Source organism: Meleagris gallopavo, chromosome Z (genome assembly GCF_905368555.1).
Source record: "Meleagris gallopavo chromosome Z, MGAL_WU_HG_1.1, whole genome shotgun sequence".
Lineage (NCBI taxonomy): Eukaryota > Metazoa > Chordata > Aves > Galliformes > Phasianidae > Meleagris > Meleagris gallopavo.
Genome location: NC_139435.1, coordinates 75,355,939 through 75,376,875, shown reverse-complemented (window position 1 = coordinate 75,376,875; position 20,937 = coordinate 75,355,939). Strand labels below are relative to the sequence as shown.

The window sequence follows — 20,937 nt, the reverse complement described above, 5'->3', positions numbered from 1 at the left end:
TAATGGTTCTGGATATCCCCCATGTAAATTTTTATTTGGATTATTCATTTGGTCAAGCATTTGTTTTTACAAAACTTTAAACAACATAGACGTCCAATTCTACAGTACAAAAATAACTGTCTTACAAATAAATTTAATTATTAAATTTTAGCACATCATGTCTGGAATCAAACACACTTTTCATGCTCTACCATTTCTGCAGACACAACTCCCACACCAAGGGGAACAGTGACATATCTAATATGAGATGTAAACTCTGCTATATTTTCTCAGCTGCTTTCTCCTGCTGTTCTAACCAGTCAGCAAAGAGGTGGAATGTGGTCAGTTAGAGCTTGCCCACGCTTGGCACCCAGAGCTGTGGCACTGATGGTGGTGGACCTACACTGCAGAGCGAGGCTGGAGACTGTCACTTCCCACAGCTTAAAGCAACACCCTCACAGCACCTTCTAGAAGGGACAGGACTGCACCCTGGAGAGTGGCTGATGGGAACATGCACATCTCCACACATGGACCCCAGCTCCTGCTAATGTAAAAGCTTCCCTTCCCTTCAGTGTCAGCATGAGCACCGTGCCAAGATCCTGCTATCAGAGTTACATCTCACAAGCAAAGAAACAAATCCTACCCAAAGCAGCATGGGCCTTCCCCAGCCCAGCCCCTCACATGACAAGCAAATACAGCAAACTTACACGAGGACTGCTGAAAAAGTACAGTTATTCCAGACTCAAATATTAAATGCTCCCTGCCAAGTGAACAGTGCAGAACAGACAAAGCATCTCTTTTGGAAACAGAGAAGGATGCTTCTCGTGTGACTGGGGCCTGAGTGTGTCCACCCACACTCAGGGACATACTCAAATTCAATGTGTAAGGAGTGACAAAAACAAAGAACAGGCAGAGTCAGGACCAGCAACTGTCAGTGCTTCCCATATACCTCCTCACCAGCAGGAGGATTTCTTCTTAGACTTTTTCCTCCTCTGAAGAATTTCTGCTTAGACCTTTTCCTCCTCTGTTTTATAAGGAATAAATTATCATTGATATCAGGACTAGCATCTCTCTGTTTTTTCCTTTTCTTCTTCCTTTTAGCAGCTTCCAGAAGTTGCTGGCCATACTCCTTGCTGCCATGCGCCTGGTGAACAGACTTGTGATGTTTTTTGCTGCCTCTGGATGTCTGCTTATGATACCCTCTAGGGAAGTCGTCCTCCATCTCGTGGCCCCTTTCAACATCACTTCTGTGTCTTTTTGCTCTCTGTTTGTCCGCCTGGGATGATGACTTCCTCTTCTTGCGATGCTCATCTTTGTTACGTTTACTGCGCTCCTCCCAAGGCTTTTTCTTGCAGCTGTGCCCTCCATGTTTTTCTTCCTGCCATGGTGTCTCTGGCTGCACTGGCAGAAGGCCAGCTTCTTGCAGTTCTGTAAAACAGACCAGCTCACTTCAGTACCTGCAATGAAAACCTGAAGCCCCATGCTGGAGCCACTGCAGTTTTCCCTCTACGTGGTGTCTGAGTTTGGTAGATTTTTTTGTGGTGTTTTTTTATTGCCCATAGACAAGAACCTTACTGACTTACAGTTTAAGCCTCCTCTTGCTAGTTTATTACCATTTCAGTGTCAGCAGAATTAAAACATCTGACAACACTCACCTAGGGCTTTGAAATGATATATTTCCGTGGTACACAGAAGATTAAGGTCACAAACCTCTTACTACTCCTGGAGTACCTTTTCAAATTCCTACAGCTTTTCCCAAGACATGGAAACAATTCAGCAGTATTTCAGAAAGCAGCAAGCCCGGGAGAAAACACTTCACAGAACTGAAAATAAAAAGGGATCTCCCAAAATGTCACCTGCAATCTTTCTTTTCAACCTGTTTGCTCTTCTCTTGAGGTCACGTTCGTTGTCGTAGTAGTGGATGAATGGAGAAGCAGGGAACACGCTTCCACGCATGCGCTTTTCTGCGCACTCCTGCAAAACACATTTCAAACCAGATGAGGCTGAGTTATGATTTCATGGGAAACAAAATGAGCTGGATTCTGCAGGTGCTGGTCTGTACCTACAGAGGATGCTGCAAGCAATTCTTTAAAAACGGATAATTTTACTGATAATTCTACTGATTTTCAACAGTTCTTTCAACACACAAAGAAAAACATGCATTCCACAAACCAACCTGCAGCTGTCTTCCAGCAAGTGGAAGGACTCACGTGCCTTTCCACACTTATTACCAATCTGCAGCAGTCGTCAAGGCATAGAACTAGAAGCAGGTAGATACCAGGGGAGTGCATGCCAACCATGCTGCTAGATCCAGGGCACAGGGCATCCTGCCTGAGCTGGGCCAGCTCCCACTGCAACTGGCTCTCCATCACAACCACAAGCCCCATCTCCTCAGGTCAACCCCTCCAGCTGTGGGAGGGCTTTTTAAACCTGGATCCCTTGGAGGGAAATGCATGTGCAGAAATGTGGCACATTCAAAAGGTGTGGTGGGGGTTAAAGGAAGGAGAAGGCAGCGATGGGGAGCCCAGGGCAGCCCCCTCTGCACACTGCCAGAGCTGTGTGTCACTTTCTTACAGATGCAGAACAAAAGCAGATCCCACAGAAGGTTCTGCCATGCAAAGACATTGGGTGTGCTGGGAAGAGAGCCCTGAACCATCCACTGCTCCCTGGGTCACGTACATGTGAGCCCACGTCACAAACACCTGATTGAGGAATGTGGCTTTTTTCCCTGCTGCACTCACAATGTTTTGGCAATGTCTGTGGGCCTGGCTATGCTTCCTATGGATTTGCTCTCCACTTCTTGGATGCTGCCCAGATTTAATAAGCTCTGGGCCTGCCATTCCCAATAAACTATGAGGAGCTTTTGCTCACTGTATCTCCACGCTATCTAAGCAGCTTTCCTTCCTGCTTTTGTGACTTCGGCCATACGAGGCCTCTAAGACTCCCCTTCCCTATGTGTCCTTCTGCACCCTCCTCTCTCCCTTTTAGAGGAGCAATACATTAAAAATGCATTTCATACGTATTTCATGTCCTCACCTCATCTTTAAATGGCCTTTGCTGGGCTGAAGTCGAAAGAAGGATTATTCTCTGTGGTGTCCTCCAAGGGAGCACTGCTGGGTCAGACCAGATTTCACTCTGCACACCTCAGCCACTCAGTGGCCACAGGCACCCAGCACACCCCACAGAGACACCTCCTCCCTCACCACTCCTAGATCCCCACTCACCTCCTCAGGTTTAAGGGAGAGGAAAGCACTGAAATGCACAGCTGAAATACTTCTGCTTCGTGTGAACGGCACCTAACTAAGAGCAGGCTTCGTGCTGGGCACAAAGCTGTCTGCCTACCTTGAACAGAAGAAAATGTAAGCATTGCCACGGAGGTTACTGAAAGCAACACGGTTTGGCTTTATGCAGAAGCACCTCAAAACACATTTCTCCTTCTGTGATAACTGTGAAATGCAGTGGCTGGGATGCTACACAACACCTTTGTCTTGCCCTGCAGAAATACAGCCCTTCATCACTTCTCCTTTTGCTCACTTGTTGACATTGAAGCATCAGTGAACTGAATAAATGTGCCACCAAAATTAGCACTCCTCTTTTCTGCTGAAACATAACTTCACTGAAAAATCAATTCCATGTCCAACAAGCACTGTGCTGTGCCCTTCCTCCCAGGTACGCTGCCACTGCTGCCACACACTTCGCACTGTTTGATGCTCTTGGGACAGTGTTTGCCATGGAGGGGACATACAGAGGATGGAAAGCAGAACCTGCTACCAGCCTGCAGGAGGAATTTTCTGTGTGAGTGGCATATTGTGATGTGAATGCAAAGCACATCTGCAGCTACTGGTCAGCTCCTTATCCCTGCTGCCTTAAAAACTTGCTGCAGCCTGAATAATGTAAGGGGCTGTGTGTCCCTGTGTTACTTCCTCCTTAACTGTCCTAGACAGATGTCCCACAGAAAGAGCACATCTTTGCCAGGGACCCTGAAACACAGTGGTTTGGAGGTGTGGATGGTTCAAAATAGACTGTGATGGGAAGTCTACTAAAGAAAATAAGATCTTTTCCCTTATTAGCACTGCAGCTCATCTATGTAGAGTTTAAAAATACAACTGCAATAATAAATAAGACAGCAAATATAGTAAACTGCCAGGTGTTAGAACCTTTGACAGCTAACGCCATAATTCCTTCAGTTTCTGCACACCCCCCACATGTGTTCCATAGTCACCTTCTCACACAAACTGGCACAGGATTTACTGACTTCTTTGCTCTTGCCTGAGTTGCTTCTAACGAAGAAATAGAACTTCAAATGTTCCTAAGCTAGATTAAATGGCAAGACGAAAAGAAGCAGACTGCTGTGGGAAGCACTGTGTTGTGTCCACACAAAACTAACAGCAGCCTTCTCTTCTCGGTAGTCTGCTATTCCTCTGCGTTAAATGCTCAAGAAAGGCAATGCAGGAGGGCTCCTGCAGTGCAGAAATGGGAAAAAATGTTAAGAGATGCTTATCATCACCAGTAATGTTTACTGATAACAAATTTCAAAAAAAACCCAACAAACTAACTAAAAAAAATATTAAAAAGCAAAAAAACAAAAACAAACAAACAAAAAAACCCTCCAAAAAACCCCAAACTTTTTCCCTTTAATTATAGCCAGGATTTTCAAGCTCTGACAGGGCTACTCACTGCATCAGTACAGACACTGATTTTGACCTCAGTTTTCTTAGTCAGTGAGAGCTACAAATCTCACACGTATTGCCTGTTTTCCAGCTGGATCTCCATAAATATGCATAGCAGACCACCAGCCCCATTTCTACAGCCATTTGCAAAGAGAAGGTTTAGTGATTTGAAGGCAGATACCCAGTGATCATGATATAATGCAGTGCACATCTGGGATGCTTTTCTGTGTGCATATTGAAAGATCTGGTGAGAGTTTCTGCCCTTCTGCATTATTACTGACTGCTCAATTTTCATTCAGTCACTGCTGAGGCTATTTCTGCTCCTTGCATGCTAGGGAAAATACTGACTTATCTTTAGCACTGATAACTGTAAAATGTTGCTCTTGTCTCACTTTATTCCCTTACTTGCGTTATACAATTTCTACCTATTCCATCCAAGTAACAACTATCATCTCCTCCCAGAAATGAACTAATTATTTTTAAAGCTCATTTATAACCATGTATTGCTGCTTTCCTTGAATGCCATTTTTGTGGCAGTTTTGTAAACTGTTCTTCGTCCACTGCCAACAATCACTGTCACTTTTTGTTCAAGCATGTCAATCCAGGTCTGACTGCATATCTTCATTTCAGTGTATACATTACTATCAGTGGCTTTATTCTGTTCTTGTTTGGTTTCAGAGCTGCCTTTATGGAAACTTTTATTTACTGAATATTTTACTGAAGTCTCATATACCAGACAGAACAAGATGGTCCTCATGACTAAATTGCCAAGGTCTTGCACTGTTATCACACGTGGAGCCATGTCTTGAGCAGACATTCTGCACGCAAGGTCAAGGATTGGACTCACATACCACAGCCAAGGTCATGCCTGCAGTGCTCGCATTTCCCACAGGTTACATCAGGCTGCTGCTGCCTCCTACCTAGCTTGGACTGGAAGAGCCACTTATTTCCTGGCTCTTCCAAGGCATCTGTGAAGGCAGCAGCGTGTCCATATTACACACAATGGCCTCAACATACTGCTCAAACAGAATGCCTTCATTTGTCTACAAAGACTGCTTGGCATTAAAATTTTTCTTTCCTCCTCTTTCAGATCAGCCAGGAGAACATGCTAGCAAACTTGCGCTACCTGTCCCACTCATTATCCACGGAGATTAAAAATTTAGATGAAAATAGTGGCACGCTTTTCAGGAGTGAACACACAGAACACGCAGGAAGGAATTTGCTGACAATTTACTCTCTCTAAGCAGTGGGAAACAATAAACTTAACCAACACACACGTAACACTCATTTCCTAGAATATTTGTGGCTACTGGACTTATAAAAATACCCCTCTACCTTTTGAGCTAGATATCTGCAAGGCCGGAGCTGCACTTGTCATGGTGGGAGGCTAGAAAAGGTGATAAACGTCTGGAACTAATACCAGAAGATGCAGCACAACTCCAATTTTTACTGCTCATGATCACCACCTCTGTACCTTACAGCATGCCAATAAGCTTAATTCAGCTGCTACAAACAGCCTCAGAAGAGGTAGAAATGGAGAATTCCTAAAACAGAAATTCCAGTTGCTGGGCTGACTGCTGTAAACAACTTTTTGTGATGCTGAATGTGGCAGCAAGGTACTACTGTTTCATTCCATAAACCATGTGAGGAAAAAAATATAGCTCTGCTTAGTATCCGTCCGTTACATATTCTTCCTCCCAGCAGACCCACTTAAAAACCAATCCAATAAACCTGACATAGTAACTCTTTTTTTTTTCCACATCTTTAAAATTAGATGGGCGCAATCACTGCACAATGGCCTACACTGATTTCAACAGTGCTGCAGACTCACAGACGCTTCATTAGAGCAACCCTGCGTGCAGCATTAGCTTGACTACTCCAGCTCTTTTCTCCAGCCATGATCTGTGGATAGGGATGAGCTTCTATTCCAGAGATACACCCAGCACTGAGGCAGAGGCTGCTGAGACTTACATATCCAAAATGTCCTTTCTGGGAGCAGTTGTAGCAGTACGCGGCAGCAGAGCGCTCAGAGTGGGATCTGGCTGCCTTGATTGGTCCAGGGTTTGTCTGAAAGAGAGAAGTTGGTGACAGTTGGGTCAGACAGTATTTTAATTTTAATTAAAAATAAATTAAGTGACTACATAATTTTATTATGCTTAAAGCAATCTATCCCTACTTGCCGTTGGAATATTGGGTTCAAAGAGAACCACGGTTCCTGACAGTACTGCAATTACGTAGAGCAATTTAACCCTAAGCATCACAAATGAGATGGGAAGAGACCGGAGACTGAATGCTCAGTATCCATTCCACCTGGCAATGTTGTTTTGGCCCTGAATACAAGCACATGGGCTGCTGATTTATCTGCCTCCCCTCTGCCTTCCTCCCAGCCTTCGCCGCCTGTCATGTCCTGCTGGGAGGGACAGGGCCACCAGTTATTACCCCCACCAGCTGCATGGCCACAGCGCTGCAGAGCGCATTCCTCCTAGCAGAGCTCAGAGTAACGTGGCAGAGATGTGACTGAGACACGGCGCTTTCACTGGCTGCGCTCCCAAACCTACACCTGCTCCAAAAACCGTACAAGAAGCACAGTCACTAAGGAAGAACCTGCCACACTTCTCAAGACAACCGAGAGCTTTTTGTCTTTAAACCCTTACGACTCCACTCATCCACTCTGAAAGCCGCTGCGTCCTCAGGCGCAGCCTCCAAGAGAGACAGCAGTGCTTCAAAAGCAGGCAGAAGCAACAGAAATCTTCTCATGCCAAGTTTTGGTGGGTAGGGTCACCTGATTGTGAGTCCCTTCAGCCTTGACTTTAAGGATGTGTTGCAGATTCACACTCCCCAGATCATAAAAAAAATTACCAGTGAAGTGATTTCTCATATATTTCTCATCCATGTCTTACAGTGAGAGGTCTCCAGCGAACAGTGGTACGTTAGTGAGTCACTAAGCTGGTTTGGTTTTTCAGGTTGCTCCTTTTAACATAGCAAAGAAAGAAGTCAAACCTCTGCATAATCCCTGAGGAAAGATCTATGGGTTCAGTGTTCTGGAAGAATCACCCATATTCTAAATAGTTTTCAATATGGACAGTCGTACCACAGACAATCTCCACTTTGGCCAGGGCTCCTAAAAAGCAGAGACAAATCTTGAAGTTGAGACCCTCCTCCGCCTTCCTACTGCATGGCATTTGACTTCTAGAAAATCTGTTTTCAAAGCTGCTGTCAGCTGATGCCCGCACAGGGAGGCTGCTAAAGCCCCCAAGCACTCCTTCGGCCAGTACCCATCTGCCAGAGATCTCCACAACCAGAATGCCAGCACCATACACACAGTGGTGAAAAATAAAGCCCAGACCACAGTGTCACTGTTCTGCCAGCTAGTCCATAGTATGTGTCACAACTCCACTTGAAAATGACTTGATTGTATTGCTTGGTCTTTGCAGAGTTACAAAAAACACGCATTATCCTAGAGAAGCAATTCTAAAATGCTGCCTGGTAAAATGCCTCCATCTGCTGAATAGGGCTCCTCCAACGTAGTTACCATTTTGGCTGCTCTTGGTGCTCTTGTACTGAAACTTCATTAATATTTCTTTTGGGTTCCAAACGCTATTACTTTCCAGGGAAAAAAAGAAGGAGGACGTCCCACTATTTTGGATTGCACTTTTGAAAATAAATTCCAGACCTGTGGATGCCAGCAGGCATGGAGCATGCTCCCGAGAGCACTGCAGTGATTTATATGGCCACGTTAGTAAGCAAACTGCGTGCACGCACTCCTCCAGCAGGTGCCTCATTCTAATCCAAAAGTTAAATACACAGCAGCAGATAAGAACTCACCTGACTCATAAATTACACTTGGCATTCGTACGCACTGGGGTACACTTCTATGCACTTGAAGCTCCCAGTCACCTACTGAGCCTCAAAAGGCACCAGCTGTACCAAATGCTGTCTGTGCTGTGAGCTGCCCCCATGTCACCAACAGGGTACACACAGAGCTGCTTTCCCCCATTTCAGAACAACCGCATGCAAGAAATGCCCCGATGTTTTCCTTTTCTGCTGTACAAGAGTGCTGAAGCCCCATTTATTAGGGACATACACTCCAGTGACCCAACCTCTCGCCTCTGGCCTAAGCCAGCCCCTTCCTCCTCCCCACTCCCTTTTGTTCAGCTAATGAGAAAGGTCACATTTAAGGAAAGAAATCAAAGCTGAATGCTCACTGCTCAGATTACAACTCTACATAACTTTACTTCCTTCCGTAGCCAAACAAAAAGGAAACCTGTGTTATAAACCCTCTGTTTTCTTACTACTTAAGGCTTAAAAAAGCATCTGAAGACTCCAGCCATATGGGCACAAAATAAACTATTCATGAACGTAGCTTCTCTATGTTATTTTTTTTTTTGTTACAAACATTTAAATAATCTATATTTGTAGGGTGATATCTTGGAGATTACTTCACTATCAATATATAGAAGTAATAACCTGGTAGATAGCATTACCTATGAAAGGTCCATCCCATCTGCTATTCTTGCTGAAAGCTTTTCATGCACCAGTAAACTCAGTAAATATCAGAAGATAAAGCATAAGCCTACCACGCCATGGATTTACTCCTAATGTCTCCTCAAAGTGCAGCCTGATGCAACGATTACAAATGATTTTTCTTCTAATGTCATTTTACATAACCCTTTTTTCTGCATGAGTAGTTAGTGTGGAATGAATGAATGAATGCCATTAAAACAGTTAATCATTATCTGGGACACTGGCCTTCCTCCCTTCTCAACTAGGAATCTCCATGACAAAGGCCAAGAGATCAAAATGCCAGGGCTGCCTCACTGGCCTATTTCTGACAGTAATTTTTTATGCAAATAGACCTGCTGGGCAGCTACCTCTGTGACCTTGAGCTCCCCTTATCTGCTGCGACTCAGATCCAACGAGGGCTCGCCGTTATGAAGCTCATTACTACTTATGATCTGCAATCTGGCTAGTTCGGGAAAACCTTCCCACCTCCGTGGTGTAAATTCCTCCCTGCTCCCCCGCTTTACGGAACGTGCGGGCCTCACTGGTGCCAAGGGGCAGGAGCAGCACTTCTGTGCAACTCCAAGAGCCCCTGCCTGACAAGCACACCTCGAAGCCACACACGAGAGTAGCTCTGGAAGTAAAGGATGATGCTTAACTGGCATCCTTCACAATTCAGGCTCATACAAGGACACACATCTGACCTCACGAATTCATCAGATGCAGCCACGGCCCGACCAGTGCACCAGGAACTGGTGAGGATGCACTTGACTCAGGCTGATCAGCCTCTGTGCCACACGTGGAGAAGCAACAAAGCCCCTGACATCCAGGCACATCTCAGAAGAGCTCCCAGTGCCACCCAGAGGTGACACCACCAGATGACACCAAGGCTGTGCCTTTCATCGCTTGGTCTGCTTCTATCAGCTGCTGTCCCGCCTCCGCGCAAGGCCCACCCTTGTTTTGTGGTTCCCATCACAGTCACTGGGGCAGCTCCACTGAGAGACAGCAATTCTGCAGGCTCCTCAGGACTTCTTGCTGCAGGGCTGCTTTGCAGCACCCCAAACCTCACAGTGCCTCTCACGCACACCGCTGGCTGTGCTCACACCTACTCTGTCTGTTTGCTTTTACTCCTCTTTCTTGCTGCGCTCCGAAGACAAATGACAGCCTGCAGAATGAAAGAGGCCTGGGGTGTGTGGGCAGTGTGCATCAAGCCCAGTGCCTCAGCCAGGAGCCTCAAGTGCTGAGAAGGTGCTCCACAAAACAAGCGTATGAGTGCAGTATTCCCACTCTGAGAGGTGAACAAGACGTAAGACTTGGACTAAAACTCACCAGCACTCAGACTTTACCAATGTCTTGAGCCACTGGAAGACAATTATCAACTGAATATCACACGCTGCAGCTTGCACGCTAGGTCTGGACAGGGAAATGATCCAAACAACTCCAACACCGAAAAACATACATTTATTTTCCCTTTACAAATTATCATAATCTATCTGTACACCGACTGAAACAGTGGCAGGTTGGGATCATCTCTGTATATTACAGACTGCCAATATAAGATACCGTATTATGTCGTAATTATACAAAAGGTTTTTGTTGTTGTTATTTTCTTTAACCATGTCATGCACCCAATAGACCCGCATTCCATTGGGTAATTCCTTAATTAGGCAGATTTTTAAAACAAGTATTATGTACACAACAGACTGGAACGTCTCCTTTGGAATCTTCCTAGTCTATCAGGTGATTGCATCATTAAGCCACATGCTCTACGTAGTAAAAATCCCTATGAAAATTCATGACAGAAACGTACTGGGCTCGATGCATACTAATACACCAGAAACATACACGTTTCGTGTTTTGACTTCTAAACCCCACAAGTCCAAACAATTATAAACACATCATTTCTTTACCAAATTTAATTTCCCCATCTTGTCAGCTACCTGAAAAAACTTGCTTTTCCAAGAGGAGTGGTGGAGCTTACCAAATGTATCCTAACACCCAACAACACAGCACAGTGAAATATCCAACCAAACAGCAGTATCACTAAACTTCTTTTTTTTTTTTTTAATTCCCTTACATTAAATAATCTATATCAAATGGGCAGGATTTTAGTTCTGGCTGCACAGTCAGAAAATCCAAAGCCCTTTCCAGAGGAAGGAAGGTAACACACTCAGTCCGCAGCGCAGGCACTGTAAAGTGGTCATTTCTTTCAGAAATACGATGTTTATTTAATGCATTTTAAATAGATGCAAATAGCATCTACTATCGACTGTGTCAGAACGTTACAGCGAAAGACAAAAAATGCATCACGCACTTGAAGGAAATTAATGTAATCTTTTGATGCTCTTACGAGCAGAGAAAAATACACTAAAATATTAATTCAAGAAGTCTTTTATGAAAAACGGATAAAGAAATCTCAAGTTTGTACAGAACATGAATATATGCAAGATAGGTCGGATAACAACAACACAATCCTCGAATGCCTCAGAATCTTGGTGGTTTAAAAGGCATCCCAATTTTCTCCAAAGGTGGTGGCATCTATCCATTCGTCCATGGCTAATTTTACACGGGATGCAAAACGTTATTTAAATGGGATGGCGCATTAAACTCCAACTATTTCTGACGTAGCTCTCAAACTACAGACCTCTCTTTCTTCCATTCTAATTCTAAACTAAGTTAGCAAACACTTCCTCCTCAATCCCCAGGGACGATCTCAGCAGCGACACAAACGTGCAAATTTATGACAGCCACACAAACGCTGCTCCGAAGCAACGTGCGACATTAAGTGAAACTGTTTCCTGGAAAGATATTATAGGTATCTATATTTTATTTGCCATCTTAAACATATCTCGGGTCTTTATGACCTTATTTTTAAAATGTATTTCCTTTCTACATTTCCTGGTGCAAATGGACTGCATAAATAAGCAATGTGCTATGAGGCTTCAGACTAGCCGATAAACCCTTTCAATTTTCATGCCAGCTTCTTCTTTTGTAATTCAAATCTGGCTGAAAACTGGCAGCTCTGAAAACTGAAACAAGCACTGCCACAAATACCTTGTAATGCTATCGACCTTGTCTGCCCATGCAGTGAGAAAGGGGGATGCATATGTGTCTGCAGTCATCCAGATAACACAACTCATTTTTTTGGGGGGATAACAGAAGCCAGCCCCGGACCGCGCACCAAAAGCAGTCATTACCAGGCAGGCAGAGAATAAGTCTCTTCAAAATACACGCCGCATTTAAAAAACATATACAGGGCTCAGCCACTGCTTTCATTACCAATTTTAATTTAGCTCCTTCAGTTTGCCAGCCAGATAAACTCTTTAGTGCTGTTTTTTAATCTATTTGCCGCATTTTTATGTTTAAGATTATAGTAATATGGGACGGGAGAAGGAATCACTTTTGGAGGAAATAAAGAAATAGATCCGCTTATCGGAGCCCATCAGAAAGTTCATTAATCAGCCGGGCTTTGTGCCCCCTAAATTGAAAGGTTAAATAATCCTCTCAGGAATATTTCTCGGCACCGCCGCCAATTGTCCGGAGAGAAGCTGCCATTCAGGGCGCCGGAGATCGGTGACAGGGTATTTTACCACCGCTTGGACCCCAGACAATGATGGACAAATGGCCTGGCATGCAAAGAAACCTTTTAGTACACAGCTGGAAGAAGGACCACAAGCTTTGAAGTGGGTGGGTAAGGCATGGAGAGCCCTGCGTCTGCAGCCAGATGTGGGCACAGCACAGCACGGCACAGGACTGCACTGCAATGGACTGCACTGCACGGCACAGCATGGCACTGCACTGCGCTAGACTGCACTGCACGGCACAGCACAGCACAGCAATGCACAGCACTGTACTGGACTGCACAGCACTGCACAGCGATGCACAGCACTGTACTGCATTGGAATTGCACAGCAATGCACAGCACTGCACGGCATGGCACAGCACAGCACTGCATTCGAATTGCTCAGCACTGCACAGCACAGCACTGCAATGGACTGCACTGCACAGCACTGCTCTGCACTGCACAGCACTGCACAGCACTGCATTGGAATTGCACAGCACTGCATGCGCCACATTGCACTGGAATTACACAGCACTGCACAGCACAGCACTGCACTCCACTGGAACTGCACAGCAACCGCACTGTACTGGACTGCACAGCACTGCAATGGACAGCAATGCACAGCACAGTACAGCACTGCACAAAACTGTACTGGACTGCACAGCACTGCACAGCACAGCACAGCACTGCAATGGACTACACTGCACAGCACAGCACTGCACTGCAATGCACAGCACTGGACTGGACTGCACAGCAGTGCACAGCACAGCACGGCACAGCAATGCACAGCCCTGCATGGCACAGCACTGCAATGGACTGCACAGCAAAGCACAGCACACCACAGCAATGCACAGCACTGAACTGGACTGCACAGCACTGCACAGCACAGCACTGCACTGCAATGGACTGTACTGCACAGCACGGCACAGCAACACACAGCACAGCATGGCACAGCACTGCAATGGACTGCACTGCACAGCAGGGCACGGCACAGCACAGCACAGCACAGCATGGCGCTGCACTGCAATGGACTGCACTACATGGCACTGCACTGCACTGGATTGCACTGCACGGTACAGCACAGTAGCACTGAACAGCAATGCACAGCACTACACTGGACTGCAATGCATAGCACAGCAGTGCACAGCATATCACAGCACTTAAGAGCACTGCACAGCACAGCACAGCACTGCACAGCACGGCACTGCACAGCACTGGACTACACTGCACTGCACAGCACAGCATTGCACTGCATTGGACTGCATGACACTGCACAGCACCGAAGAGCACAGCGCAGCAATGCACAGCACTACACGGCACTGAAGAGCACTGCACTGCATGGCACAGCACAGCACGGCACTGAAGAGCACTTCACTGCAAGGCACGGCACAGCATTGCACTGCACAACACTGCACAGCACTGCACAGCACAACACTGCACTACGTGGCACTGAAGAGCACTACACTGCATGGCACTGCACTGCATGGCACAGCAAAAAACAGCACTGCATGGCACTGCACAGCACAGCAGGGCACTGCATTGGAATTGCACAACAATGCACAGCACAGTACTGCGCGGCACGGCACTTCACAGCACTGCACAGCAGAGCATCGGAATTGCACAGCAATGGAAAGCACAGCACTGCACCGCACTGCACTGCATTGGAGTTGCACAGCACTGCACTACACAGCACTACACAGCACTGCACTACACGGCATTGCACAGCACTGCACAGCACTGCACAGCAGAGTACAGCAATGCACTGCACAGCACTGCATTGGAATTGCACAGCAGCGCACAGCAGAGCACAGCACTGCACAGCATTGGAATTGCACAGCAGTGCACAGGACTGCACTGCGTGGCACTGCACTGCACGGCATTCCAGATCACTGCATTGCACAGCAGAGCACTGCACGGCATTGGAATTGCTCAGCAATGCACTGCACTGCACTGCACAAGGATTGAACAGCAATGCACGGCATGACACGGCACAGCACAGCACTAGAATTGCACAGCACTGCACAGCACAGCACAGCACTGAACTGCACGGCATTGGAATTGCACAGCATTGCACAGCACTGCACTGCACTGCATTGGAACTGCACAGCACTCCACAGCACAGCACAGCACAGCACGGCACAGCACTGCACTGCACTCCATTGGAATTGCACAAAAATGCACTGCATTGGAATTGCACAGCAGTGCATAGCACAGCAACGCACTGGAATTGCACAACAATGCACAGCACAGCAGTGCACGGCACAGCAGTGCACAGCACTGCACAGCACAGAACAGCATAGCACAACAATGCATTGCAATTGCACAGCAGTGCACGGAATTACACTGCATTGGAATTGCACAGCAATGCACAGGACTGCACTGTACGGAACTACACTGCACGGCATTGCACATCAGTGCACAGCAATGCACAGCACAGCACAGCACTGCAATGCATTGGAATTGCACAGAAATGCATAGCACTGCACTTCACGGCACCGCACTGCATGCCCCTGCACAGCACTGTACTGCATGGCAGTGCACAGCACTGCACAGCAAGGCACTGCACAGCATGGCACAGCACTGCACTGCACCCAATTGGAATTGCACAGCAGTGCACAGCACAGCACGGCACTGAACTGCACAGCATTGCACAGCACAGCACTACACTGCATTGGAATTGCACAGTAGTGCACGGAATTACACTGCATTGGAATTGCACAGCAATGCACAGGACTGCACTGTACGGAACTACACTGCACGGCATTGCACAGCAGTGCACAGCAATGCACAGCACCGCACTGCAATGCAATGCATTGGAATTTCACAGAAATGCATAGCACTGCATTGGAATTGCACAGTAGTGCACAGGACTGCACTGCACGGCACTACCCTCCATTGGAATTGCACAGCAATGCACTGCATGGCACTGCACTGGAATTGAACAGCACTGCACTGCACAGCACAACACAGCACAGCATGGCAAAGCATGGCACAGCACAGCATAGCACTGCAATGGAATTGCACAGCAATGCACAGGACTGCACTGTACGGAACTACACCGCACGGCATTGCACAGCACTGCACTGCATAGCAATGCACAGCACAGCAACGCACTGCATTGCATTGGAATTGCACAGCAATGCACAGCACAGCACTGCACAGCAGTGCACCGCACGGCACTACCCTCCAATGGAATTGCACAGCAATGCACTGCATGGCACTGCACTGGAATTGCACAGCACTGTACTGCACTGCATTGCACAGCACTGCACAGCATAGCACAGCACAGCACTGCACTGCATTGGAATTGCACAGCAATGCACAGCACAGCACCACACGGCACTACACTGCATTGGAATTGCACAACAATGCACTGCATTGGAATTGCACAGCAGTGCACAGGACTGCACTGCACGGCACGACACTGCATTGGAATTGCACAACAATGCACTGCATTGGCATTGCACAGCAGTGCACAGTACAGCACAGCAATGCACTGCATGGCATTGCACAGTACTGCACTGCACTGCACAGCACAGCACTGCATTGGAATTCACAGCACTGCACCGCGCTGCATTGCACTGGAATTACACAGCAATGTTCAGCACAGCACTGCACTGCACAGCACTGCACTACATTGGAATTGCACAGCAATGCACAGCACTGCACTGCACCGCACCGCACCGCACTGCACTGCATTGAAATTGCATGGCACTGCACAGCACAGCACTACATTGGAATTGCACAGCAGTGCACAGGACTGCACTGCACGGGAATGCACTGCATTAGAATTGCACAGCACTGCATTGGAATTGCACAGAAGTGCACAGCAATGCACTGCATTGCATAGGAATTGCACAGCAATGCACAGCACTGCACAGCATTGGAATTGCACAGCACAGCACAGCACAGCACTGCATTGGAATTGCACAGCAGTGCACTGCACTGCACAGCACTATACTCCATTGAATTGCAAAGCAATGCACAGGACTGCACTGCGTGGCACTGCACTGCATGGCATTCCACAGCACTGCACAGCACTGCACTGCACTGCACTGCACGGCATTGGAATTGCTCAGCAATGCACAGGATTGCACTGCACAAGGATTGAACAGCAATGCACGGCACGGCACAGCACTAGAATTGCACAGCAATGCACCGCACAACACAGCACGGCACAGCACGGCACTGAACTGCACAGCATTGCACAGCACTGCACTGCACTGCACTGCATTGGAATGCACTACACTGCATTGGAATTACACAGCAATGCACAGCACTGCACTGCATGGCACTGAACTACACAGCATTGCACAGCACTGCACAGCACAGCAATGCACTGCTCTGCATTGGAATTGCACAGCAGTGCACAGGACTGCACTGTACGACACTGCACTGCATTAGAATTGCACAGCACTGCACAGGACTGCACTGCATGGCACTGCACTGCACAGCACTCCGCAGCACTGCACAGCATGGCATTGCATTGGAATTGCACAGCACTGCAGAGGACTGCACTGCACAAGGATTGAACAGCAATGCACTGCAAGGCAGGGCACGGCTCTGCACAGCACAGCACAGCATAGGAATTGCACAGCAATGCACAGCACTGCACTGCACGGCACTGCACTGGAATTGCACAGCAATGCACAGCACAGCACTGCATTGCATTGGAATTGCACAGCATTGAACAGGACTGCACTGCACAAGGATTGAACAGCAATGCACAGCACTGCACTGCACAAGGATTGAACAGCAATGCACTGCACGGCACGGCACTGCACGGCACTGAACTGCACAGCATTGCACAGCACTGCACTGCACTGCACAGCATAGAAATGCACTGCACTGCATTGGAATTACACAGCAATGCACAGCACTGCACTGCATGGCACTGAACTACACAGCATTGCACAGCACTGCACAGCACAGCAATGCACTGCTCTGCATTGGAATTGCACAGCAGTGCACAGGACTGCACTGTACGACACTGCATTGCATTAGAATTGCACAGCACTGCACAGGACTGCACTGCATGGCACTGCACTGCACAGCACTCCACAGCACAGCACAGCACGGCACTGCATTGGAATTGCACAGCACTGCAGAGGACTGCACTACATAGTAATTGAACAGCAGTGCACAGCATAGCAATGCACTGGAATTGCAGAGCAATGCACAGCACAGCAGTGCACAGCACAGCAGTGCACGGCACAGCACAGCACAGAACAACATAGCCCAGCAATGCATTGAAATTGCACAGCACTGCACGGAACTACACTGCATTGGAATTGCACAGCAATGCACAGGACTGCACTGCACGGAACTACACTGCATTGGAATTGCACAGCAATGCACAGGACTGCACTGTACGGAACTACACTGCAAGGCATTGCACAGCACAGCACAGCACTGCACTGCACTGCACAGCACAGCAAAGCAATGCACTGCACTGCACTGCACTGGAATTGCACAGCAATGCACAGCACAGCAACGCACTGCATTGCACAGAAATGCAAAGCACTGCACTTCATGGCACTGCACTGCATGGCACTGCACAGCACTGTACTGCACAGCAATGCACAGCACTACATTGGAATTGCACAGCAATGCACAGCACTGCACAGCACGGCAGTGCACAGCATGGCACTGTTACTGCACTGCATTGGAATTGCACAGCAATGCACAGCATTGCACAGCACAGCACTGCACAGCATGGCACTGTTACTGCACTGCATTGGAATTGCACAGCAATACACAGCATTGCACAGCATGGCACTGCACAGCATGGCACAGCACTGCACTGGAATTGCACTGCATTGGAATTGCACAGCAGAGCACAAGACTGCACTGCACGGCACTACACTCCATTGGAATTGCACAGCAGTGCACAGCACAGCACAGCACTGCACAACACAGCACAGTACTGCACTGGAATTGCACAGTACTGCACTGCACTGGAACTGCACAGCACTGCATTGCACAGCACTGCACTGCACAGCATAGCACTGCACTGGAATTGCACAGCAGTGCACAGGACTGCACTGCACGGCAATACACTCCATTGGAATTGCACAGCACGGTACAGCACTGCACAGCACTGCACTCCACAGCATGGCACAGCAAAGCACTGCACGGCACTACACTGCATTGGAATTGCACAACAATGCACTGCATTGGAATTGCACAGCAGTGCACAGGACTGCACTGCACGGCACAACACTGCATTGGAATTGCACAACAATGCACTGCATTGGTATTGCACAGCAGTGCACAGCACAGCACCGCATTGGAATTCCACAGCACTGTACCGCGCTGCATTGCACTGGAATTACATAGCAATGCACAGCACTGCACGGCAAAGCACTGCACAGCACAGCACAGCATTGGAATTGCACAGCATGGCACAGCACAGCACTGCACGACACTGCACAGCACTGCACGGAACTGAAAAGCACAGCACTGAACAGCACTGCACTGCAAGGCACATGGCACAACACAGCACTGCAATGCACCGCAGAGCACAGCACAGAACTGCATGGCACTGAACGGCACAGCACAGCATAGTACTGCAATACATGGCATTGCACAGCACACGGCACACGGCACACAGCACAGCACAGCACAACACACAGCACAGCACACAGCACACAGCGTGGTGCTCTCCTTGCACATTCACACGCTCATGTCTGCACTAAGCTGAGCGCTAGCATTTGCAAAGGCTGTGAAGTGGGCAGATTAGGAGAACTAAGGCACGGCCTCCGCTATTAGTCAGTGTGCGAAGGAGGAGCCTAACGACGCCCTCGGTTTTAACTTTTGTCATTCCCAATGATTTACAGCTTCCTGTTCACAACCTCTGTGCGTGCAGGTACCGCTTCTGGGTGCCTGCAGGAGGAGGAGGAGGAGGAGGAGGAGGCGGCGGAGGGAGCGCTGCGTTCTGAGTAACTTCAGAAGTGGCTGTCCTGAAACATTTACTTGGCAGGGCTTCCCAAGCACAGCTCTCTGGGAGCAGAAGGACGCAGCAGACGGTGCTGCTGGAGGGCGCGATGCTGCACAGCGCTGTTGGGTGGGTGGAGGTTCTGTTACCTAACAGTCATTTCAGCGTTTTTCCTTAAAATTCCTTAAAATTGCAGCTTCAACGTCCAGTGCCTTTTACCGACTGCATTTTAGAAGCATTTTCCTCATGCTACAATCCGCTAACTCTGCACCTTAATGTTCACCACTCTCCTTGCAGAGTTTTCATGTATTCCCTATCAACGCTGCATCTTTTCAGGCACATGGATTTTCTTCCCCAGCTTTCTAACAAGTGACATCAACCAGAACATGTCCTTGAAGAAATGTCTGATACCTTATACTGTAACTGCTGACAAACACTTTCCCACGTCCTTCTCACACCATTGATTTTTACAAACTATTCTGCCCCATAGGCTTCTCACTTTGGTATGACCGGGCACATTCTGAATAGTTGGCAGCTTCCAAAAACAGATCACAAAACTTCAGACCTCACCTCTCACACATCACCATCAACACTCATCACAGTAGGGTGATCAGTGCTCTTTACTCCACGCCAGCTTTGGAGTATCTCAGTGCTGTCACTTTCCCATTCTTTCCCTCCTCATCAAAAAAGCAGAATTATCTTAACCAGGTGCTCATCTGCCACCAAAAAAAATCAGACCAGATATCACGTGTAATTACTTTCAAAGCATAAAATATTTCAGGATTATCTAACAGTCCCAAGAAACCCTTCAGTGCATGTATATGTCCAAACACAGGCATCTAACACTCATTTTTTTAAATGCTGAATAAAGCAACAAATGCACCTTAGGAGCAGAATTAAGCCATGTGGCCAAGAAGCAAACTGAAACATCCGATGTGCAGGAGGTGTCCTCTGCAGAGCTGGATGATGAGGAGTCACTAACAGGCAAAGAAACACAAGTTCTGGGGGGAAAGAAAAAAAAAAAAAAAGACAAGCATTTTTTGGACTGGATGCTGTCTCACAGAACCCCCACTCTTTTTTTTTTTTAGGGGGACTGGAAGGGGAGCAAATATATTACACAATCTACTCTGTAAATACTACCTCTTCTTGTAAATCCTTCCTTTGTCATATCTATGGAGAATCAAAACTTGAGCCATGTGCCTGCACACAGCACTGCTGTGCCATACACGGTAGCACTGCTCTCCTACTGCATATATCACAGAATCACAGAACGGTAGGGGTTGGAAGGG

The 20,937-nt window shown here is 47.5% G+C and overlaps 1 protein-coding gene across 4 annotated transcripts in view; it reads right to left on the bottom strand.

Moving 5' to 3' along the window:
• Positions 1 to 20,937, bottom strand: part of ZCCHC7 (zinc finger CCHC-type containing 7) — a 114,996-nt gene continuing 94,059 nt past the window's right edge. For all 4 annotated transcript variants that reach the window (XM_085213625.1, XM_085213623.1, XM_085213626.1 and 1 more), the window contains 3 exons: positions 6,621 to 6,716; positions 1,836 to 1,953; positions 1 to 1,407 (listed from right to left, as the gene is read on the bottom strand). In XM_085213625.1, the coding sequence (XP_085069751.1) occupies positions 911 to 1,407; positions 1,836 to 1,953; positions 6,621 to 6,716 (711 nt within the window). In that variant the 3' untranslated portion in view covers positions 1 to 910. The remainder of the gene's footprint in view (positions 1,408 to 1,835; positions 1,954 to 6,620; positions 6,717 to 20,937) is intronic.